This window comes from Megalops cyprinoides, chromosome 12 (genome assembly GCF_013368585.1).
Source record: "Megalops cyprinoides isolate fMegCyp1 chromosome 12, fMegCyp1.pri, whole genome shotgun sequence".
Classification (NCBI taxonomy): Eukaryota; Metazoa; Chordata; class Actinopteri; order Elopiformes; family Megalopidae; genus Megalops; species Megalops cyprinoides.
In genome coordinates this window covers 20,904,251-20,928,470 of record NC_050594.1, presented here as the reverse complement: position 1 = coordinate 20,928,470, position 24,220 = coordinate 20,904,251, and the positions used below count along the sequence as shown (strand labels likewise).

Genomic DNA, 24,220 nt, shown 5'->3' with positions numbered 1-24,220 from the left:
TGTTAAGATATGTGCCCTAGCCGCATTAAATCAACAGGAGATTCCATCAGTGCATGCCACATAATCCTGTCGCATTTCCTACTAAAAGTTACAAACACTTAGATTGAATTTTCTGTGGTAAATACATTCTCTTAAGTAATGTTGTTTTTAAAGCCCATAACATTGTAAGCATTTTTTTCTAAAAAATAAAATCCTATCAGATTAAATTGGTTTCACAAGACAAAGATACATTTGAGATTTTTATGTGTGCTCTGATTACAATATTAGATCACAACAGCCACAACAGCCTACTAGTAACTTTTCACCAGTTATCAAAAAAAAATCAGATTTCATACATTTTCACTACATTAATGTCTGTGCCGATGTAAGGGATAACCTGCATTGTTTGACACTGACACATATAAATCTGTCATTTCAAACCTGCAACATACACTCATACTCACTGTATATTGACTTGCTCTAGAGTTCTGCCATTTCTGCAAGATCTGTCACACTATAACCAAACAACATTTTAAAATGCATCTTACTGATCATGGATAGCAATTAAAATTATTTTTTACCCCACAAGTAAGTTAACCACATGTTATGTCTCCTTTCTCATGCAGTGCTAATTGACGGCGTGGAGTGGAATGATGTCAAGTTTTTCCAGCTGGCTGCACAATGGTCGTCCCATGTCAAACACTTCCCCATTGGCATATTTGGACACTCGAAAGGCCCATACTAACACCTCCTGGGGGCCTCATCTGCAACTGTGGACAGCCCCCCATGTGCCAACAGCCTTCAGTCTCCCCCAGCCTACCTTCTTTGGTCCTCGTCCTGCTCTCTTAATTTAAGACTCCGCTTTACCTGTTTCTGTTTATTTCGTTTTTTTTTTAACAAATTTTGTAAGACTGAAAGGAGGTAGAGCTGTCGAGGGGAGATTTTTTGTTGTTCTGTTTTCCCCACTGTGCTTTTTAAACACTTCCCTGCTAACTTTTTATAGACTTTTGAAAGAAAAAAGAAAAAAACAGAGCCTAATGAAATAATCATTTGAAATGATTAAATTAACTCCTAACAAGCAAGTGCTCAGGCTTTTGGCTGCTCACTGTGTCATCATAAGGTGAATTGTAAGTTTCAAGCACTTCACTTGTGCTGTTAACAAGATAAATCCTTTGTGTAGGATCATTTCATAACCAAATGGCTTTTTAGGTTGCACTGACTGCAGCACAAATGAAAGGACAAAGGTTGTCTCTCTCCTGAGAGTTGAGACATCTGGAAGAATGGGTTGGTTTTCAGATGGAATGATCTTGGTTCTCCTTTACCCCCAGTATGCCCCCTTGTTTAGGAAAGCCTGTCATCCCTGATCATAAATGCTCCATAATTCTTCAGTGGACTTGCATCTCAATGGAGACTCACCGCATTCATCTAAAGGAGACTGAATTGTGCAATAAACTGTAAATAAAATGAACATACTCCTTGTAACTGAACTGACAGGTGTTGTCCTGTACTGATGTCCCTGCAATATCTCTCTGTCTCTGTATCTGTTTGTCTGTAAGTGATGCGAGTGAAGTGGGGTAAGGTGTTGGGTGGTGAGGGTTTGGGGGTTTTGAGTGTAGTGGTTGGTACGCTGGATGTACCATCTGTGAAGTGTTAGAATATAGCCAAATCACATGCACCGTTTATGCATTTTTCTCTCTCATCATCTTGTGTTTGATATGAGCTGGTCTATTTTTCTTTGTCTCTGATGTGCACAAACACTCCCCTGTTCCATGCTATGTTTTTCTGTTTCAGATCAGTATTGATTTCAATTGGCACTAAAGGCTGCAAGGGGAATGTTGGAATAGTATTGTGCGGCTATAAGGGGCCGTGCTCTCTAGCCCATCTTTTCCTAATGTATCAGTAAACGTGCTTTAGAAAGGTACTTAAGATAAAAAAAAAAAAAAAAAATTGCTCAATCCATGTTTTAAAATTCTGATTTACTGATTCCCTTATTAACCTATATCCTTTACATATTGGACAACTGGATTCCACTGTTTTGTTTTCACCAAAGCTGAAGAGTTACAAGGAGGAAGAAAGTCTCACTTTGCTGGAGTGGATGGTACGAAGAACAATGTCGTGCACCTGTGTATTTGTAAGGCTTACGTGTTTATCAGCCATACCATATGATATTGAAGCCTGCACATTGGGACTCCATTCATTTACTTGATGTCAAGGCTTCTCTAGATGCCAGTTGGGTAACTATGAAAGTTCACTAATATATAAAATGGTTGACTAAAGCAACTTGCCCCAAGGTATTTACCAGGTAAAATACAATCATTTTACTTTGACTTAAACCCTATCTCTGTGATACAAGTAGGGCATTATTTGAAATTAACTAGTGAGAACCCAGGTGCATTTCAAAACATCGCACACAAACAGCCTTGTCCAGTGTCGTAATAAAATGCGAAGAATTCAAGGGGGGCTCCCCACACACTGCCTGGTTCAAATATGGGGCAATGTGACAGGAAGTATGGATGGTTCTACCTCCAGTTTCCATGTTTGTAAATGTACCACTTTAGTATTGTCAGTATTTGCCTCTGGTGTGGTATGTCTGATCTGAATGTAAGGGGAACAGTCTTTTAAAGAATCTTTGTCAAGCTGAATGTCAAAAAGGGGAAAAATGTGCTTTGGAATCTTGAGAAGACCCCAAAGACCTCTTCGTTTTGTTGGTGCCACTATAGGGGGGTTTTCAGGGATCCAGTCTTCAAATCCCCCACCCCCCAGACATCTGCAGATCTTTGTAACCAGAGTACAACTGAAAATGTACATTTGTTCTGTTTTCCTGTGGGATTGTGGGGTGTTGTTATGGTTTCCCTGAGGAAAAAATGTAATTTGCAAAATACTACCACTGTAATCCCTTCATTGGGAATAATAAAACTAGAAACACTAAATGTGGTCTTTGATGTTTTATTAAATGGGGATCTGGAGAGAACATAATTAAAACAAAAATAGGGGATGGAAACTTTTTTTGTAACATTTTATATCACTTCAAGATGTGCTGTGTTTTGGTGAGGTGAAACGTGAAAACAAGAGACCCTGGTAAGTGTATAGGTACAAATAATATTTATCGACTGCAGAGGAAAATGAGTATCTGTCGTATAAGGCCAATGAAGCCAATACATGCAACTGCCTGACATGGCTATCAATGTGCATAAAATGAGTCGCATTATTACCCATATAATCGTTATTCATGAGGATGGACGATAGTTTCCATACCAGTTTGTTTCACACAATGAACATGATATTATATAATTAATGTGAATTATGATACAGCCATCGCCCCAGATTACGGTAATTCCGTAACATGTACTGTCGTAATCATATCTTCGGCGACTTGGCCAGGGTCAGCTGGGTTGGTGATGTCGGCGACGGAGGAGGAGGAGGCTCGCGCGGAGCAGGAAGCGACTCGTGTAGAGTGTGAAATGCACGCAAAATCGTCGCTACACCGAGCAACATTTTCTCCTCTGTCATCATGTAGCCGCTAATAAGCCAGACACGAAAAAAAACGTCTGCATCTTTAACAATCGGACAAGATCCACGTATGTCTGCGACACTGCGCATATTTTAAGTAAGGGCAGTTAGCTGGCTATACGAACAGCCAAAGAAATATGAAAGAGGTGAGGGGCTGCGGTATGCGCTCTTCCGTGGGGTTTCTGTCCCGGAGAAAGATCACCGGGCACCCCCTGATGAAGGAGGAATTTCAGAGACGAAGACTGGCCGGGTGCACAAGTCTTTACAAGAAGGATATGTTGGGGCATTTTGGATGCGTTAATGCCATAGAGTTTTCCAACAATGGAGGAGAATGGCTGGTGTCCGGTAGGTTGGCACCTCTTCCGTTTCCTCTCTTCCGTGCAATTGTTGTTATTCATAGCTAGCGAATGTCGTAGGGAATAGACTAATGTAACAGCTGTAGATTTCTCCACAGAAATATGAAAAACTGTGTTGTTACACTTTTATATATGGTTAAGCTATATATATGCATTAACTGATATATTTCGAGCTAGCTGTAACATTACCCTAATATTTTACAGGCCATTTAGCCGTACTCAGCTAGCTAGTTAGCTAATGTTAGCTAACTATGGAAATGCAGAGTGGCTGGGCAGCTAGCTAGCTAACATTAATTAGACTAATAATTTTGGAAATCCACGCACTATGCATGCACCATTTGTAGACAGCTAGCTAACTTATCTATCTACTTACACAACTTAAACACAGGTAGCTAGTCTATATGTCATCACTGTTTTCATTCCATTACAGTATGTTGCTGTGCTGACTTCTTGCTAGCTAGCAAATCCAACCCCTGATTAGTAGCTCGCTAGCTAGTACTGCTGTGCGTCATTCTCAACCTGTAGCTAGCTAACATTAGCTTGTGTAATTGCAGTGTCAACTGTCGAGGTGTCTTAGTTTTGATTAGTTCAGACCAACTAGCTAATATGACACATTTTGAGTTTAGCTATCTGAAAAACGCTGTCAGCCTTTCAGAATGCCAAGTTTCTCACGTAGTTAGCTACAAATCATATTCTCTTGGTGTCAGTATAGCTAGAAACGTATTAAAAATACCCCTCGCTCTGTAAGCATTAGATATCAATATGACGCCAACTTGAAGTTGAGTAAGTTAGTCCACATTACCTCACACACTAAATAGAGCGTTTCAGACCCGATGTACCTTCAGTGTCACTTGGACCTGTAGTTTTTTTATTTTACCATTTGCAGAAAATGTGGTCACAAAAATTGTCATCAGAAAGCATGTGTGATTCTACTGCAGACTATGTATTTGTTTCACAACTGCCTCACTATCTGAAGAAATTATACTCTTTCGCACTCTATTCTCTACTGAAACACATCAGTACATGTCAGCTTTGAAGTCAAAGGTCTCTGTTTTTTTTTACCAATTTGACAGTATTTCCCTTCATATTCAGTGCTGTGGCAGCATTTCAGATAGTTAGTATCAAGAATAATACACCAGCAAATTAGTAACATGAATTTTCAACATTGGCACTATTAATACAAGCCATAAGAGACTGAAGAACAAAAAGCAGAAGAAATAGATTACTACTTATTATTTGCTACATTTCTAAACTGTGCTCCAGAGGGCAGTCATTTTTGGGTTTATGACACTGATGTCTTTGTTTCATTGTTTGCAACTTGGCATGTGTTAAAGGTGTTGCAGCCAAAATCTGCATGACTCGTATGGCCTGTATGTTGCCCTCATGTCATTGTAATCAAACAGTTCTTCACTGTATGTTACATAGACTTGTAAAGAATGTTGTATCAGTTTCCAAGAAATGGAAGGTAGCACACTCAGCCCTCTATGACACTAACTTTTCAACCAGTGTCTTCTGTTCCCATGAAGCAGTTCCTATTCTCTGACTGGCCACTTCACTGACAGCACATTGGGAAGACCGCACTGTCTTCATGTGGTAAAATAAAAAACCACAGGGCAACATTTCAGAAAGAATTGAGGAAATGTTGGGTATTCATTGGCACAGCGCCTCTTCCCTGTATGTGGGGTAATGTGACCTAAATTGTTTGTTGTAAGCTGTTTTGATATCAACACTTTGTGTGTAAGAGCTATTTACAAATGTATACTGACACACAGAGCACATGATTTGGAGGTGTGAGTAAAGTGGCATTTTTGTGAAGTTGTTCTTTTTTACCTCATTACTTTGAATGGTAGTAATGGTAGTGCTTTGAATTTCTGCAAGTGTGTAGGTGCTGACTGACACCTGTTCTACCTGGTAGAGAAAAAACCCTCCTGTGGCCTATCATGACCTAACACATGAGCAAATACACACACCTGTAATGTTACACACAATGTTCTGGTACACAATGTAGTCTGGCTTTGGCGTAATAGTTTCCGAGTGGTCCATTTGCGTCCAGTGTTGTATCTGAAAGTCCCAGTTTCACCTGCATGGAAGACCCCTCCAGCTCGCTACATACAAATGGCTGTAATGGTGAAATGGCTGGTTTGCAAACCAGCTCGCTACTAATATGGCTGTGACTGTGAAAGATGAATTCAGGAAAGGCAATAATTGATTACTTTGTCACGAGCTGCCCTAAAGTGGACTTCTCATAATTCATTAGTTATCTGTGCTGTTGTTGACCTGTGTCTGCTGCAGAGAGCTTCCTCCACATGTTAGTGCGGCATTAATGTGTTCTGTCTCGCCTTCAGGAGGGGACGATCGCAGGGTGCTGCTCTGGCACATGGAAAAGGCCATCCATTCACGAACCAAGCCAATCAAACTGAAGGGAGAACATCTCTCCAACATCTTCTGCCTGGCCTTTGACAGCACAAACAAGCGCGTCTTCTCTGGAGGTAACGGCAGACAGAGGGCTGGGGTGGTTAGGCTTAGGCTGAAAAGATATTTAGTTTGATATTTACTGACTCCATTAGTAGGCAGAACAGCTACGCAAGCATGACAAATGTCTTTTTTTTCCCCCTGTTCTTAGAATTTGTAGGAATTGTTTTGTAAATAAGCATGCCTCCATCTGGCAACCCCTGCTCTTCTACAGCTCCACTGGTGTCTGCATGCATTGAGCTGGGTTGCTAATGTATTGGTGCATTTTGTTTTTTTGAAGGTAATGATGAACAAGTCATTCTTCATGATGTGGAGAGGTAAGTCGTGAACAGAACGTCACCGTGATCATCCTTAAAATGCGTGCAGTTGTTTTTGTCTGTCCATTTTGTTAATTGGTAGATTTTTGTGCTCGTGACACCAGCTGCATTAGGCTAAGATGGATGAAAGGATGCACTTAAGACTGCCTAATAGAGAAAATGTTTTTGCAGGTTTACATGTCAAATGCATGTGACTTTTCAAATCCGTTTTCCTTGGTTTTCCAGTATGATAATGGTAAGGATTTACAAAAGAAGAATCTGAGAAATTCCCTGAAATACTGAACACATTATCGGCAGTATATGGAGTCGAAACTTCAAATAACAAAAATCGTAATTCTTTACATCGTTTCTACCTTTCAGTCAGTTTGCCTGCTAAGCCATATCTGTAATGTGATTTTTTTTTTCTGATCTAGGGGTGAAACATTGAATGTGTTCTTGCATGATGATGCGGTCTACGGCCTGTCTGTCAGCCCCGTCAATGATAACGTGTTCGCCAGCTCCTCTGACGATGGCCGTGTGCTGATCTGGGACACCCGTGAGCCACCACACGGAGGTAAATGAGGCAGACACAGAATGAAACAGATGATTATTTTATGACGGGTGTGACTGAATGAAGAGGAAATGTAATCTATTGCGTCCTCTCCCAGTACGATATTATGTCCTTGAGTTCTCCTGTAGGTACTACAGTTGATAAGATTACATGAAATTTGTATGGTGATATTGTTTCACAGCTACTAATAAATGTGCATGTGGTTGAATAAAAGTTGCTGACACTGGCCTAATTAACACTTACAAAACCCAAAGTGTATTGTATTTTGTTATTTTGTGTTTAAAGTATTTTTCAGTGGAGTTATGTGTTCTAGTGGTCCATTAGCTATCCCTGACAAAAGCCCATATGTACATAGTTATATATAGTTATAGGTAATAATTATTATTGATGAGATGGTAGGTTAAAATTCAGACCTAGCCTTGAGTCGTGTGTTAGTGTTTTATGAGCTGTACTCATCAGTATCCACAATAAAATACTTCTTGCAGACATATGATTTGGGTTGGTCTGGGTTTACAGGAAGATTTTCTGATGCAATGTATATGGATGTTCTCTCTCTCCACCAACCTGATCTTGCTTCAGTTCTAAGCTTCATTTTGTGTTCTAGAACCCTTCTGTTTGGCCAACTATCCCTCCGCGTTCCACAGTGTGATGTTCAACCCAGCGGAGCCTAGACTGCTTGCCACAGCTAACTCCAAGGAGGGGGTGGGACTGTGGGATATCCGCAAGCCACGCAGGTAGATTGGTTATGCTTGTCCTTCGTGTCCGTCACAACCCCAGCTCAAGCAGGGGCTGACCACTAGGGGGAGGTAGAGCACCACCTAGTAGCATAGAATTATTTCAGTTTGAACTAGCAGCCATTTGCTCATCACTGCTCAAAGTCACTATTATGCCCTGATGAATGCCATGTTCATTTAATTTGAATAAAATACAGTTTTTAGATGACATTACAGTTACTAAATGACCTCTTACTGCATAGATGGCTTCTATGTTCCAGTGTCGCACTGTTTGGAATAAAATGGATGTGGCCCAAAAACTGTTATGGCCATTAGTTGGAATACAGGTATACAGTACTCTGTCATGCTTTGTCGTTCATGTAATTAGGTGTATGTTTTATCATTTTCTCTCAGTGTTAAATGGCCTATTTTCTCCATTTTCCTCTCTTCGGCCCTTTTGGGTCCTCTTATCCCCTTTGTCATTTCCCCTTCCTGTGATTTTCTCCCCTTTACCCAATCTTCCACACGCCCCCCACCCCCTTGTATCTCCCTGTGTGGCCTGTGTGCACCCCTCAGCTCCCTGCTGCGGTACGGGGGCAGCCTCTCCCTGCAGAGCGCCATGAGCGTGCGCTTCAACAGCACGGGGACGCAGCTGCTGGCCCTGCGCCGCCGCCTGCCCCCAGTCCTGTACGAGCTGCACTCCCGCCTGCCCAGCTTCCAGTTCGACAACCAGGGCTACTTCAACTCCTGCACCATGAAAAGCTGCTGCTTTGCCGGCGACCGCGATCAGGTGAGCTGAGGGAGCTGGTTAGCCTGTGCTGGTGATCAGGTTTGGGCATTTGGAGCTTGGCTTTTCAGGTTATGCTTTTAAAGTTAAGATGAGACAGATGCTGAACTGAGAATTTCCCATGAAAAAGCTGATTGTAATATGCTTTTCTGAAATAGAACATGCTGTCTGTGATCTGGACTTGTAGAGTGTGAAGCTCCTTTGAAAAGCATTACGAATTAAGATGTACTGTGAGCAAACCTGTAGTTCCCACATTTCGCAGTATTGACAAATGATCTGTTTAGGCCAGTATTCACTGCATACTGGAATACTGATCTGCAATTCACGTGTTTTCTTCAGTGAATGTATGCATTCTGTGTACTGTGTACTGTGTGCCTTTCAAGGATTGCTGTAAATCACAGTGAGGGGACAGGGGATTGGGAGACTCACTTCAACCTTTGCAGATCTGTACCGTTCACCCGAGTGATGCATCAGAATGCACACAGTACCGCAGTGTTTTCAATCACAACTATGGCCAAAAGAAAAAGAGTCCATTATCCAATTAAACTGGGTGCTAGACCTTGGCTTCCCGAACTCTGAGCCCTCCCCCTCCTAACACTGTGATAAAAGCTAGTAGCTGTAAAATGGATGGCGACTCCAGCATGGAAGATGAGTGCCTTCTGGCACTTCGGGCTTTTTCAGGCGCAAAATGCTCCATGGTAAATGTGTTGTGGCAATACAGGCTAATGGCGGTTCAAACCTGGTGGTTGGAAATTGGCGGTAATACCTTGAGGTGATGTGTCTTACGACAGTACTTCAAGGATGAAACTAATGATTCAGTACCTATGCGGCTTCTTGCCTGAAGCTATTGAATGTGCTTTTTGTAAGTCACTCTGGATAAGACCATCTGCCAAATGAATAAATGTAAATGTAAAATGTGATAATTACAATTTCAAGACTGAGTTTGGGAATTTGGCCAGGGCACAGGGAAACATCATTAGTCTTTGCGATAGATGCCATGGGATTGGTATTCATCTGTTGAAGAAATCTCTCATCTTTTACATTTTTCTGGATGAAAACTATGTTCCAAAGTGGAATTATGCTATTATCTTGCATGGTTATGTAATTCTCCATCCATATGCATGGGTATATGTGTCTACAAAGTATGTCCTACCTCCAATCAGCATGCTATCTCCATTACACTAATTCATAAATGCAAAGAGTATTGTCCAAAGATTGACTTACCTTTTAGTGTTTTATGAGGTTTAGAACAAGGGTTTCAAAATTGCCAGTTCAGAGAAGACCTGGATATTTGGCTCATATTAAAGTCTGTCTAGAAAGGTGTGTTCTGATTTCAACATACCATTAGATTTCTTCATCAGGGTCTAAAAATAAGGTTTGTAATAATTTGAATATATTTTATCATTGTGAGTATATGAGTATATAAGTATTGTTTGAATACAGCTGTGTACAGCATGAATGATAGGTAAGACCTAACGTCAAGTCAGTTGGGACCAGGCCCAGCCCTCTTTAGATATACCTGTACTGTCAGAGAAAGCAGTGGGTTGTATGGCTGCTTTCTAAATGCTTGCACTCAGACATAATGGCTGGTGAAGGCAGGAAAGTGACATAAATGGAGTAGGGGGGATTCCTACGGGGCAGTGGAGCCCAGTGCTGCAGTGAAGCCTCCCTCTCAGCGTCTCTGCAGACATGACATCACTGTGCAGCCATGCTAGCTGACGTTAGCGCTGTGCTCGGGTGTCTTTGGAATGCATGGATCTCCTAGCCCCCTCCATGCTCCTCCCAAGCACAGTTTGTGACCTGAGGATTCCTTCAGTGGAGTGCAAGGCCAGGGGGGTAAACATTCAGAAGGTGGTTTCTGGAGAGGGTGGAAGGAAGGGTGAGAGCATAGTGAGTTTGTAAATTGGGCTGAAAGTAAGCAGCAGAGAAAGGGAGGATGGGGTTGGTCTTGTTATAGGCAGGCTGGGAGTTAGAGAACAGCCTAATCACATTGTGTGAGTCAATGCCAAAGCTGTCAGGAAGGTGAAATGGATACCTCAGGAATTTTTGGTTGATTTTTGGTTCTTTAGTTGGATGTTGTTACCTGTTCTGCCACTAAAACTTTGCATGTTCAAATCGCCTTGTAATATTTGTTCTGACCTGTATCAAGCATCCAATCATGTCCTCTCTAGTAAAAAAGGTGTTTACTCTAGGTTAGATCCCGATGTGCTTGTACATGGCTCTTTTTTTCTTTCTAATTTATGTTCACTCCAGGTTTACCTAACCCTGGGCCGAGACTTCTGTACACACAGCAAAAAAAATATAAAACAGCAAGCTGCTGTCTTGCATATTACTATCAGCTAGCATGCAGGAGTGGAGGGAAGAGCAGGTGAAATTGTTGGAATGGGTCCTAGGTCAGATGAACCTGTAAAGTATACTTGAACAGCCCTGACCCAATGTAGTATACTCTACCTACTCCTAAATGTGGACAAAGAGGCAGAGAGGGAAAGCTATGTGAAAGGTATACCTGTCAATGGCTAGGCTACATTCACATTTATCACAGAATGTGTTGGTAGCTGCATATATACAAAATGCACTACTCTGACTTGGATTAATACAGTGACAGTGGTATCATTTTACACATTTGCTATCTACTTCTCCACTAAAATGGAAAACCATGTGAGCTTTGTAGGTAAGGCCTGGCTAGGTTCCAGCATCACAGTTCTGTGAGTGGAAAAGTGACATTAGTGTCTGAGATGAGGGGTGCTGCCCCCCCCCCCCATCCTCAGTTCAGGCCTTGGCCCAAGTTGAGACAACTACCCTCCACCAGGTCCTCAGGGCAGAAAGCGGGATCTCCAGATGTGCAAGGTTTAACTGTCAGAGTTTCACATGTTTAAACAAATCATGTTTGTAGAACAAGCTGTGGTCATTTTGGATAATGTTTGAATAATGTAGGAAGAGAGTTACACACATGTTGCCTCTCACCACCGCAATAGTTTGCTTATTTTGTGGACTTCATAAGCAGATGTCTCCTCTGCAGGAAAAGAGAGTTTGGGAAATGTTGCATCCACTGATTGTGCATGCAGATCTGCTTTCCAGCAGCCCCCTTTCCCCTACCCCAAAATTTACCTGCGTGCTCAGGTACTGGGAGTGGCTCCTACTCCTCTGGGTAAATCGGAACATGCCGTAGTGCTACAGCCCTCTGTGAAGTTTCTGTGGAGTACAGATACTCCTGTCATACATTTCCCCAGTATGTGATGGTAATGTACCTTACTTATTTAGGTTTGAGCAGGAGCAGGCTTCAGCCTTACTTTACCTTTTGCCATCATTGGATAAACATACCGTTCTGGCAGCACAACAGACTTTACAGTGACCTGCTACAAGGCACTCCCATTTAACAACCAGCTGTTGGAAGGTTTTTAGCTGTGTATGTGTGAAAATCTGGAGCTTTCAGGCTCTGTCTGAAACAGACCTCCTCTGTTGGGTCTCAGAAAAATCTGATTGCATGCCTGGATTTTGCAGGAACATTTAGTGAAGAACATTTACTGGAGAGTCACTCTTGCATACACCTTCTGTTATCACAAAGTTGACTATTTCTAAGTAAATAGTAAACAGGTGCTTTCAAATTACCATTCAAAAGGAATCGTTTAGATTCCACTCTTGGCATTTTCATCAAAAACATGCCAATGCCGTGACCATGTACATGTCACGATATATTTCAGGTGTGACTATAATTCAAAGGCGGATCAAGGGAAAGAATGCATTACACCACTCAGTCTGATTTATGGGTCAAGCCATTCACCAGTGTTGTGAGAAAGTCTGTCTTCTAGTTTCAATGGTATCTTGCCTTTTATGGCCCTTTCCCAGCATGTTTTGCAAATACCGCAAGTCTGACTCAGTAATGGCACATTAATGCCACTTGCAGTGGCCTGCATGCAAAACATCAGTGTGGCTGTTAGTTAAAGCCTTTGTCGTTTTTTTTTTTTTTTTTAATCTTTTTTTTTTTTTTTATCTCTCGTTTGTGGGTTTTCTGTCACCACTCTGTCATTAATGCACGAGTTGTGTGGCTCCGGCCTCCAGGGAAATGGAGTCCTGGGAGGATGTGAAATGGCTGCCAAGTTTTCTCGGAATGCAGGAGTGTGTTCACAGCTGGAGCAGGGGTCTCCATAAATATGTGCCCTCTGGCTCATTAGACTAATGATGTAGATCGAGCAAATGGGTTTAATGGACGTCCTTTTAAAAGAAAATTAGATGCAACTTTTTTGTCGCCGCTTACTCTACGGTGTTTGATCCAGGCGGACATACAGTAGGCCTGAATGAGTCAAAATTTTGGTACACTCTGGATTGGATCCTGTGGCTGACTGACTATTTTTACCTTGCAGTACATCTTGTCCGGCTCTGACGACTTCAACCTCTACATGTGGAAAATCCCCAAAGATCCCGAAGCAGGTGAGCGTTAGACTTTGTGTGTGTGTCTGTGTGTGTGTGTGTGTGTGTGTGTGTGTGTGTGTGTGTGGATGCGAATGCGTTGGAGGGAATGGGTGGGGTGGATCTCTGCCTCTAACCTGTGCCTCCTCTCCTGCAGGGGGCCCGGGTCGAGTGGTGAATGGGGCCTTCATGGTGCTGAAGGGCCACCGCTCCATCGTCAACCAGGTGCGATTCAACCCCCACACGTATATGATCTGCTCCTCGGGGGTTGAGAAGGTGATCAAGGTCAGTGATATCGCATCACACTCCCAGACCTGACCTCTTGCCATTGGGGCTCCTATGCTCAGTGGTGACTGGTTGGGTAGTCATTGCACACATGTATTCTTTAACCAACAAAATGGAAGAAATTTAAGGTGGAGACTTCTAGTCAAGCTTATACCATTAGGGTCATGTAAAGCAGGGAAATATGAAAGAGCAGTTAAGTTAGAGTAGTGCTTCATAGTGGTAAGGAGCAGGGCTTGTAACCAAAAGGTTGCTAGTTCAATTCCCCTCTGGGGCACTGCTGCTGTACCCTTGGGCAAGGTACTTAACCCCCAATTGCCTCAGTAAATATCCAGCTGTATAAATGGATAACATGTAAAAATTGTAACATATGTAAGTCACTCTGTATAAGAGTGTCTCCTAAATGACAATAATGTGACAATGTAATTTGAACAGGTAGCCCCAATCATTGGTGGGTGTTGATGTTGGAGCCTGGATCTGAGACTGGGGTCCCGCTCTCAAACGGGCCAGTGCTGATAGCTTGAATCGGGTGGCATCAGTGTGACAGCTTGCCACCTTATCAGTGCCAGGACTATAGCGACCCAGGAGGACTGCTGAAAACACTTCTGTACTTGTGGAAAGTGCTCATGAATTAATCATCCCCTTTCCTCCACACGTCTCAGAACTCCCTCTAGCTATTATGCTCGTGTTGAACCCTATAAGGAAGATGAGCGGTGCTGCAGTCTTATTGTTTAAGGCAGTGTCTCCCAGCCCTGGTTCTGTGGGTCGTCTGCGAACGCTGGTTTTCATCCCAGCATTCGGTTTCATTCAGCCGTTAGCTGAACACTGCTCTTTATTTGAGTAAATACATACGTATGTATTTGTTTATGTATATCTCTATGTTTTGGTCATGTAAATTCTCTGTGAGCAAACCATGCTGTTACAAATATGTTTGTACTAATATGAAAACAGGGCAGTTTCTTCTGGCCTTGAACAAATTTGGTACAGCTGCCCCAATTAGATATAATTAGTTGTTCGATTTCTTGTTCTAGGCCTGACTGAACAGCTGATTACTCTTAATCATTTAAGGTGAATACTTGTTTGTATTACTAATTTGTTCAAGGAACTCGAACAAAAATAATTTACAGAAGCATCTCATCTATATATTTGTTATTTTCCTGTTATTTGAAGGCAAATAGTGATCAGTACTCATTTAACAGCTTAATCATACCTCATAAATTGAGAGTTCAGCTGGAATCCAGTGTGACTTGGAGAATATTAGCATTACAAGTGTAGCATGTGTGTAGCATGGTATACTGAGTGTTGGGGCATTCACTGGGAAATATATTCTGAAGATTATTGGTTGCTTGGCTCTGTGTAATCTGTGACATATTATGTTATATTCCTCATATTCTGTATTCCTGACTATTAATGTGCATTTGTTTATATTTCCTTTTGGTAGTTTATGAGCCATAGATTTTTTTTGCATGCATGTGACTGTGTTCGGGTGATATGTGCTGGAATGTCTACAGTGTGGAATGTCATACCGAAGTTAAAGAGGGGAGTGATTTAACTGAGGTATTACATATACTGTATATATTTGTGGCATTGATTTGGAGTGTTACTCTAAGGTCTGCTGTTGAGACATGTCATTTATATTGCTGGGTGATACAGAATCGTTTCTTTTATTTGAGTCTCCTTTTTCTGTTTTTCAAAAATTCAAACTGGCTGAGGACACAGTAGGTATACGTTATTATAATCAAAAACACTACATATCATTTTAGCTGTGTAAGACTCTTCAGTAAAATAAACCACTTGGCAAAAAGTAGCTTGCAAATTCCATTAAGTAGCAGCTCTTTAAGCTCAGAATAACCCAACAGCACATGTTGTGCAGTTGAGTTTATCTCATGTTGAGACCAAATATACAAAATTTAGTAAATGTCTGCTGGGCCTCAGTACTGAGTGGAAAAAAATTAAGTTATATCTACATGTTAGACTAAACATCCACTATTCATTATACAGTGCGGCACCAGGATCTGGCCTATGGCTGTCAAGGTAACTCAGCGTGCTTTGGACATGGCATTCAGTGCTTAAAAGGAAGTTCCACACAGTCCTGGATTCCTTTCACACACACCAACCTAATCACTTAAACAAAGTGGCAGACCTGTTATTTATTTGAAGGCCAGACACGCAAAATGAGGAGAGTTGTAAAATAAAATAAAAATTACACACCTGGTGTGTTCAGAAGCTTCGGTGTGGGCCATGCCACAGCCAGGACGCTCACTTTTGAGTGGAGTGTAATTTCCTGCAGGTGGCGCCAACAAAAAGAAGAATTTCCAATTGCAAGCTCAAGTCAGTTGAGGAGTTGAATGCTTTAGTATGGAGTACAATGGAGAACAGGGGGGGAAAAATTTTACTTTCAAGTCTTGCATATGTACCCTATGTATTTTCTCTCAAGTGATTTAAAGGTAATAACATACTCCAATGAATTTTATGACTGTATCAATGATTTGAATTCTCATTTTACATGTGTAACTACCATAGTATGGGATTACCGTAGTTTGTTATCCTGAATTTATAATTTGCATGCATTCCACCCACATTATACAATGTAAATAAAACTAAAATAAAAAACCATTAATTGCTGTAAGGTGAAATGTAATTTGCAACAGAAAACACAACTACCAAAACTTCTCAGGAATAATTGTACCCTGAAGCCAATTCTACATTCCATGTGAATCACAGGTCAGTTTACAGAAAATTATCTCGAGAAGTTGATCCTAGTTGTCCTGTTTCTGACCTTAACTGGAATTTTGGAGATCAGAGAGGCTGTGTGATGTACATCTGTATGGAATCCATGCATTCTCACAGGGGTTACTTAGCTTAATGAATGGACACGAAAAGTGAGATGTGTGCGTTCTACCCTGCTCTGACAAGCAGTGACATGAAAATTTAAAGAAGTTCTTTATCAGTGCAAGACTAGACTGCAGCAGCACATTCATAGCTGTTAGAATAACGTTTTTCGTTTTTTTCTCACCTGGTTCAGATTGTTCCCACTGACCAGACAAGGTGTGAAACTGGGAGATGTGTATTTAGGTGTGTTTATGGTAGAGGGCAGAGAAGATGGTTTGCACTGGGAGATGCATGGGCGGGGTATTTTTGTCCACCTATGTGTTTCATTCAGTCCTAAGCGGATAAGCGATCCAGTACCCTGGCTCTGTAGCCTTCCCATTGTGCCAGCACCTGTGTATGAAAGTTGATACAGAGGCCAGGTGCCCAGTAACAAAAAGATATTAATTACTGACTGAAGGATGAGAGACTTTAAAGCTCCCGACTCTTTAAAGCTGATTCTCTTCTCCCTCTCCCCACTGCCCTTTGTCTCCGTCTTAGGTGTGGAGCCCATACCAGCAGCCAGAGAGTGTAGGTGACCTCGAGGGCCGAGTGGAGGACAAGTCCCGCAGCCTGTACACTCACGAGGAGTACATCAGCCTGGTGCTGAACAGCGGGAGCGGCCTGTCCCACGACTACGTCAGCCAGTCCATCCAGGAGGACCCGCGCATGATGGCCTTCTTCGACTCGCTGGTGCGGCGGGAGATCGAGGGCTGGAGCTCCGACTCGGACAGCGACCTGAGCGAGGGCGCCATCCTGCAGCTCCACGCCCGCGGCCGCCGCTCGCTGCGGGCCAGCCGGGAGGGTGGGGCCACGCCGGCGCTGCCCGCCTCCGCCGCCGCCGGCTCGGGCCGCCACAGCGACTCGGACCACTCCTCCTCGTCCTCGCTGGCCGGGCCCGACGGGGGCGCGGCTCTCGAGGAGGGCGAAGGCCTCCCCCGCCAGGGCATGGGCCAGTCCTACCAGTCCGTGCGCCTGCTGGACCTGGTCAACGACTCGTCAGACTCCAGCGGCTTCTGGCCCGACCCGCTGCCCAGGCCGCGCTCCCCCAGCCCGAGGGACAACTCCAGCCTGTCGAGCCGCAGCTCCTCCCCGGCCGCCTCCAGCTCCTCCACCTCCTCCAGCTCCAGCTCCAGCAGCGACGCGGAGGATGAGGAGCGGCGCAGGGCCGACACGCGGAGGCGCAACGCGGCGCGGAGACGGCGCATGCGCTTCCCCTGCCGCATCGGGGACCGGCCTGAGCCTGCACAGGCCCTGTACACGGGGACGGACTCCTGCAGCTACCCCAAGATCGCCATCGAGGACCCCTCCTCCTCCTCCTCCTCCTCCTCCTCGGCGGACGAGGCACAGGATTTGGGTGAAATTGGACCCCAGATACGTCCCCCAAAGGACAAAGACAGGCTGCGGCTTAAGTCAGAGACCCCGCCTGCGTCGAGCCCTGTCCCCTCTCCAGAGAACGGGGCGGGGGAGGGACTGCTGGACAGGGCGGGAGGAGCAGCCGGGGCGCTGCCTGATAGAAACTCCAGCGCATCCTCTCCTCATTCTCATGGCAGGCTGGCGGAGAGGACAAACCCAAGGGCTGGAGACGAGGATGAGAATGGGACAGGAGCTAGAGCAGGCGGTTTGGACAGTGCGGAGGAGCTACACTCGCAGGGCGTGGCACAGAGCCCCGTCTCGCAGTCCTCAGGAAGCAGCTGGGGCGGCCTGGGACAACCGAGCTCAGAACTGAACGGGCAGCACCGTGAGGGCGTGGCCCAGGCCTCAGAGCCCGGGACAGAGGCCATCATCCACAGCAATGCGGACACAGGAGCTCTGGACTCCAAAACCCAGGGAGACACCCATCCCCCCGGGAGATGCCAAAACCCCGGCATCGCCGGGCTTAAACGGACTCGAGTCGGATTGGGGGAGGCCGACCCCGAGAGCCCCCCCGCAGAGAAGAAGTTCAAGACATGATGACACCTCGTTCTGGCAGGGCTGTTTTTAAGCAAAGCGCTGAACATCTTAGGGTGGTTCTTCTTTGGGTTTCTACAAACTGTTTCGGTTTGTTTTTTTCTTTGAAAGAGAATCGCATTCATGGAGATGTACCAGTTAGTGCTGTGGACCCCTGCAGGATAACGGAGTTTTCCCACACTGCTGTGGATGAGGGGGTCACTCTTCCAACCTTCCGCTAACTGCTCCTCAGATGGCATTTGGATTTGCAGGGCATCAGGGCGTCAGTGCGTCTTCCTGCCTGGACATTTTCATAACCCCTGCAGTCCAGTCTCACGGATGACGTTAAAATCAGTAACATTAATAATATCGGCAGTAATTATACTAGTGCATTTGCTAATTGTTCAGTTTTAAAATTTGTTTTAAATTCAAGTTTTGGGCTTGCTTTTTTTGTTTGATAAAATGAAAACTATACACTCACTAAAAGATATCTGCAAAGATGAGAGTCCATATGTGGACTGGATTTCGTAGCATTTTCTTTTATTATTATTTAAGCCGTTTCTGCTGATAGACAAAAACGAGAGGAGGGCCAAGAATCCCTGCGTTAATTTTTGCAAGAAGGCGAGGTGATGTGTGGTTCTGTGTTCAGCCCAATTTGGATTATCCCAATTAGCTGCATCTGTTTGAGTTGTGCGTTACAAGTTATATTTCAGTGTTCAGACAGTCAATGCTTTGTCTTTACCTCCTCTCTGCACCTACAAAGGTTTGCGTTTCAAAGAAAGAGAAAACCATGCTCCAATAATTCTTGTGATACTGTTTGGAACTGTTTGTTATAAACAGACATTAAAGGTTCCTGAAAGTACAAGCATGTATTTACTAAATGTTCTCAGTCTTTCGCATTCTCCTCTGTTAATGTTCCCAGTAATACTTAGTCTTATGGTAACATTCTTAAAAGTGGATGGAAAACCCCTGATAGGTGATTCTAAAGGTAAGGATTTCAATCTACATTTGGTGTAAACTGTATGAGAACACAGTGATAAGCATCTCTACATTTATATCTGAAATGGCGTTCATGTGCAAATGTGGAGTCATGCGTGCAGTTCCTCACTCATTAGAGCATTGCTATAGAGCGTCATGGGTCCTTTGTGCTACCCGATGCTTGATCAAGGTGTTTCACCTGAATTTATCCAGAAGGTGCATCGCTTACTCAATCTGAGTCATGTCTCTGACCAGACATGTCAGCAGAATAAATTACTCAGTCCTCAGACGCGTTCAAGCATGTGGCTTCGGGGCATCAGTACACGCTCGTGTCAGATCAAGTACTGAGTTCTGTCTCCCAGCTGTTCTGTAACATACAGCCAATAGGTGGGTCTTTAAGGAAGGTTTGCTGTTTCCTATTTCACTCACGTATATCAACAAAACAAGTCAGTGTGAAATATAGTGATAATTTCTGCTTTAGTCTCCCAACCTATGATTTATTATTTGCTTGATGGTTTTTCTCTCTTCTCTCTTGAGATGGTTAGGGGAGTTGCAATCACTGTAAACTTAAGTTTGGAAAATAAGGGGATCCTGTGCAGGACTTCAGATTATGCAGTAGTACTTCCATCTTGATGATTTTTTTAAATGTTACATCTTTGGAGAAGCACTGTAATTGGTGACATCATTTCTGTAGATGAGTCTGAAGTCCACGTAGGCGTTCAGGCATTGCTGAATAATTCTAGGAACGTTTAAATTCTTACAAAAAAACTGAAAGCAAACAATCTTCCCCATTCTTGGCAGATGTTTGTTCACACCCTTAAAAGGTGGTTGCACCAACATGACTTAACAAAGGCTTGAGATCCGTAAATGGATAAAGTTCTGTCTCGGTTGATGAAGCCACACCCAGCACTACTGCTGACCTGCTATTAGCCCTGTGATTGACCAAGGGGCAGATGATTTCATGACTGCTTCTGTGACTCTAATGTTATTCGTCTTCTCTCCTTGTGTTCCCGGGCTCCTTTCGGGAGGAAATGACATCATGGCCTCAGCAGGTCTCGATGGCCATGGTCCCAGAGAGGGGAAAGCACCGGATCACAGGCTTTCTCACAATGGTGCCAAAGTTACAAAGGCTTAACATATCCTTTGCTGCTTCTGGTAAAATGGTGTGATGAAAGGAGATATGCCATGTCATTGGTGATGCTGTTTGTCCTTTTTATCATTCCACTCAGCAGTGTCTAGTGTGTAAACTTGCTGTGCTGCGGTCACTTATCTGCAGGAAATGAACACCCTCAATTTAACATCTCTCTTCCCCTGAAGCTCTCCCTCTGGAGGAGGTCCATTTTTTCTTCATTTTTTTTCTTAATTCTGTGCTTATTTTTTAGGTGCATGGGGCATTTCAGCAAAGATATTTCTTCAGTTATTTTAAGAAATAACATAAGATGTCTGCTAACCCAAGTAATCAGTTCCATGGCTACACTGGCAGCCACATATATGTTTGCTTTAAATTGACACACTCTTAAAATAATATTTTGGAAAAACGAACTTAAAACTTGGGGTTAATATTCCTGTTATTCTCATTGATAGTCCATAGAAGGAATAATTCTGACACAGGAGGAGAGTAACATGAAAATATGCCATAATATTGCAGGAATGTGCTGGAAGAGTTCCAACATCCTATCAAACACAATTGGTTACATGGCCTTGGCCCCGAGTCTGAGCTCAGCTCCTTGTCTTACTTTCAGCAGGATAACCAAGGAGACAGTACCCTGTGGAATTGTGGTCAAGAACATAGTGATGGGAGGATTATGGATAAAAATCCTATGCCAGACATTAATGTTGCATACTTCAATCCAGGATTGTTGGCTATTACTATTGTTTATTTGTCAGATGCCCTTAACCTACTAGGCTATATGTAAACACAAATGTCTGATGTAAGAAATAGGTGTCACCCCAGTTAATGGCATCTGAGAACATGAAGAGTGAGTTGTGAGGCAGTTTAGCTGAGTCAAAACTCAAGTATGTTAAGTCTGACTTTGTATTTTTTTTTTCAAACCCCAAACCTGTTCAGTATAAGTTCTTCACCAGGCGCATCTCAGTCATGAACTGAAAGTGACTTCTGTTAGTAAAAAGGAACTGTGAAGTAAGTCACTGTAATTTCTAACAGGAATTGAAAAAGTATCTCATCAGTGACATTTTTCATACAGGATGTTCTCTCTAATGTGGTCTTTCTTTTAGTTTTGTGAAGGCACAGTGTTTGAACTTTGTCTCTGATCATGAATTGCTTAAACAATGTGCCATTGCTTTAATTTGTTGATTCTCATATGACCTTTACCCACAGTATACTGTATGACACTTACACTTCTCCATTTAGCATGGTGTATCCAAATTAATCAAACATCATTCAAAAAGTTGCTGCAACTTCAAATTGTAGCGTTTAATCACTGCTTTGTGAAGACATTTTGCTAGTCAGGTTTTATTGACATTGCTTCATTGGCAAGACCTAAGAGGAAGGCCCCTGCAAGAAATGTACTGCAGCATTTAAAAAGAAAATGGGCAACAAGCCCCACATTAATTTTATTCTTTCAGAGGGTCTACATACTCCTGCTCCGGGCTTTAGTCCAGCTGTAGTGAAAATGCGAGCAAATAAAAATCAAATAAGTGCTTATGAGGACAGCTTACTGAACACGACGCATCTGCTCCCTCAGATGTGTTCCTGCCCTTTAGAATGTGCCTTCTCTTCATACCCACACACACATGTACACACACACCATGCTGCCACCTCAGTTCTGAACAAATCTATGGTATCTGTGGTTTAAAGGCTGTTAAAATTGAGTGTGTGAACGTTGAGGTGGTCCTGGCACGGCTACCTCATGGAAAAAAAACTGAAATGTTTCCGACCGGGGGGGAAATAATGTACAGCACCGTCAGGGAATCATTTCGGTTATGCAGCCTTCTGGGCTTTGTGGCTCAGGCAGTCAGCATGACTGGCTGCACTCATTACCATAAACAGCTTGTAAAGGGTTGCCTTTAACTGGACAACATATATGCTAGTCTGTCTGTGGTGGCCCTCACACAAAAACTTCAGGAACCCTTTTCCTTGTTTGCGTTGGGATACTGAAACCACAGTCTTTCCTCCAGGTAGTGGTCTCCTCCAAGAGAAACCACTGTATTGTTTGTGCAAGGCTTGCTCGATCTGAACTGATTCAACTACTCAGTTCAACTACTCTTGAACTTCTGTTAGTATGCCCTCTTTTGAAAGAGACGAGTTTTCAAAGTATTTCAGTTTTTATCTTGCTGGTGATTATACTTTTGCATATGTGTGGTGTGATAAATTGTGTTTCATGCAAGAATGATAACATAGGAACCCCAAATAACTACATGGATTTAAATGACATAAACTGTGGTTATGCTAAATTTTAATCACATCAGACTACTGTAAAAGTGATGCTGATTAGATACTGTTGAAAGAGATGAGACATGACGGAGATGGAAAACAAGACTTTTTGGGCAGTACTAAATAGTTATAATTCAAATAAATGATGGCACACATTATGGCCTATTTCATAGTTCTATGTATTGTAACCTGGACAGATTTATTTTTTCTAAATTTTTTCCACTTCCGTTTTTTGAAGGGCATAGCACCAAAGTTGCATTGGCATCTTACTGTGATTGACTGCAGTATTGTTCTTCTGCCATTATGTCCAGATTAGATACTTTCAAAATTTGATGTACCTGCTGACGATGAACATTTTACTGACAATTTATGATGTTCCACAATACACTTAAAAAGACGAAGAACTGCTTCACCCATACAGTATGTAATACATTTGTTTGCATGTTCTTTAGGCTATCAGTGTTTAAGTTTTGTCAGGCAGACAGTTGGAAATTTTTGAGGCAAAGTGCTTAGCTTTGACCTTGAAGAAAATCTCACATTTGGTCCTTGATCCCGGAGGAGCGTTGGTGGAGGTATTTAAAATACCTCCTATGAATACCAACAGCAAAAAACAGAAACTTCTAAGGCGATTAATTCAAATGTCTAATTGAAAGACAGTGACATTAAGTGTCAAGTGGTAGAGATGGTAGAGACCTAAGTGCTCAGAACTGAGGTTATTTCAAAATGACAGCTGCTTCTAATTTGAGGTAAATCCATAAATGCAGGTCATTTGTGTTGTGCATTAGTTAAGTCTTTCCAATGTCAAAACCCCCACATGTGAGGAAGTGAAATATTGTGACGCATAGCTAAGGAATTTGACTGGAAATGTTTTTCATTTACAGTAGCTTGAATATGATAGCATATTTCTTCATGTGCTGTTTACCTTGTGTCATATATACTAAACATAAGAGCGGTGTGAAAGATGTCCAGTGGTTTGAAAAGCATTCTGTTACAGGGCATAAAAATATCAGAGGTATACAAGCTTTAGTTTTTTTTTTTTTTTCAATCTAATAGAAATATCCAGAAGAATACTGTGTTGGTTTTAAATGTTGTTCTCACTTACTTAGTCTCCTCCCTGTATTAGAGAACGGATGTGATTGTCAGAATTGTCTAGCTGCTCTAAGTTCAAATTTGCATTCAATTTCCCCCTTATTGCAGTCTGCTGCGGAAAAAACCCTGCCTCTTTAAACAGGGATCCCTCAGTGAGCTGGCAGCCTCTGTACTTAATCTGTGACATCACTTTCCCAAACACTCACCCCTTGGAAGTTTGTCCATATAAGGAAGAGGAGCTCTAGTTTCACCTTTCTGCTCGTCTGTGGAGGCTGGGGCTGCCTGGCGTGTTCCTCCTCCGACGGGCCCCGGCCGTACCGCTCATCATCGGAGATCTTTGGGCTTTACCTTACAAGGCAGAGAGACCTGGCCCGTTTTGCGCGCTCTTTACGTGACAGCGCTTGTTCCAACGGCCCATCGCCACTGTGCAGCCTACATCAGACTGCATTGGAATGTAAATTCAAGGCAGAGGGGGTAACGGAAGAAAGCAGTTTGTGGTGTTTGAGATGAAATGAATGGAGTTTTAAACTTGCGTGTGGAAAGAACGCAAGGATTTCTGCTGGAAAAAAATCCCAACAACCCACTCAGT

The 24,220-nt window shown here is 43.0% G+C and overlaps 2 protein-coding genes across 5 annotated transcripts in view; both read left to right on the top strand.

The window, feature by feature from the left end:
* pacs2 (phosphofurin acidic cluster sorting protein 2) overlaps nt 1–2,899 on the top strand; it is a 52,382-nt gene extending 49,483 nt beyond the window's left edge. For all 4 annotated transcript variants that reach the window (XM_036541762.1, XM_036541763.1, XM_036541761.1 and 1 more), the window contains one exon: nt 606–2,899. In XM_036541762.1, the coding sequence (XP_036397655.1) occupies nt 606–724 (119 nt within the window). In that variant the 3' untranslated portion in view covers nt 725–2,899. The remainder of the gene's footprint in view (nt 1–605) is intronic.
* Nucleotides 2,900–3,387: 488 nt separating this feature from the next.
* Nucleotides 3,388–18,958, top strand: dcaf5 (ddb1 and cul4 associated factor 5). The gene is made up of 9 exons (XM_036541776.1): nt 3,388–3,834; nt 6,191–6,334; nt 6,598–6,634; nt 7,048–7,187; nt 7,789–7,918; nt 8,474–8,687; nt 13,046–13,112; nt 13,249–13,376; nt 16,743–18,958. The coding sequence occupies exons 1-9, from the start codon at nt 3,627–3,629 to the stop codon at nt 18,192–18,194; spliced, it is 2,520 nt and encodes an 839-aa protein (XP_036397669.1). The 5' UTR covers nt 3,388–3,626; the 3' UTR covers nt 18,195–18,958.
* Nucleotides 18,959–24,220: the final 5,262 nt, after the last annotated feature.

Bases quoted from the DNA above. Each gene is read 5' to 3' on its own strand.
- dcaf5 (XM_036541776.1), top strand. From the start codon at position 3,627: ATGAAAGAGGTGAGGGGCTGCGGTATGCGCTCTTCCGTGGGGTTTCTG. The intron at 13,113-13,248 runs GTGAGCGTTAGA...CCTCTCCTGCAG, and splicing joins CCCCAAAGATCCCGAAGCAG to GGGGCCCGGGTCGAGTGGTG. The intron at 13,377-16,742 runs GTCAGTGATATC...TCTCCGTCTTAG, and splicing joins GGGTTGAGAAGGTGATCAAG to GTGTGGAGCCCATACCAGCA.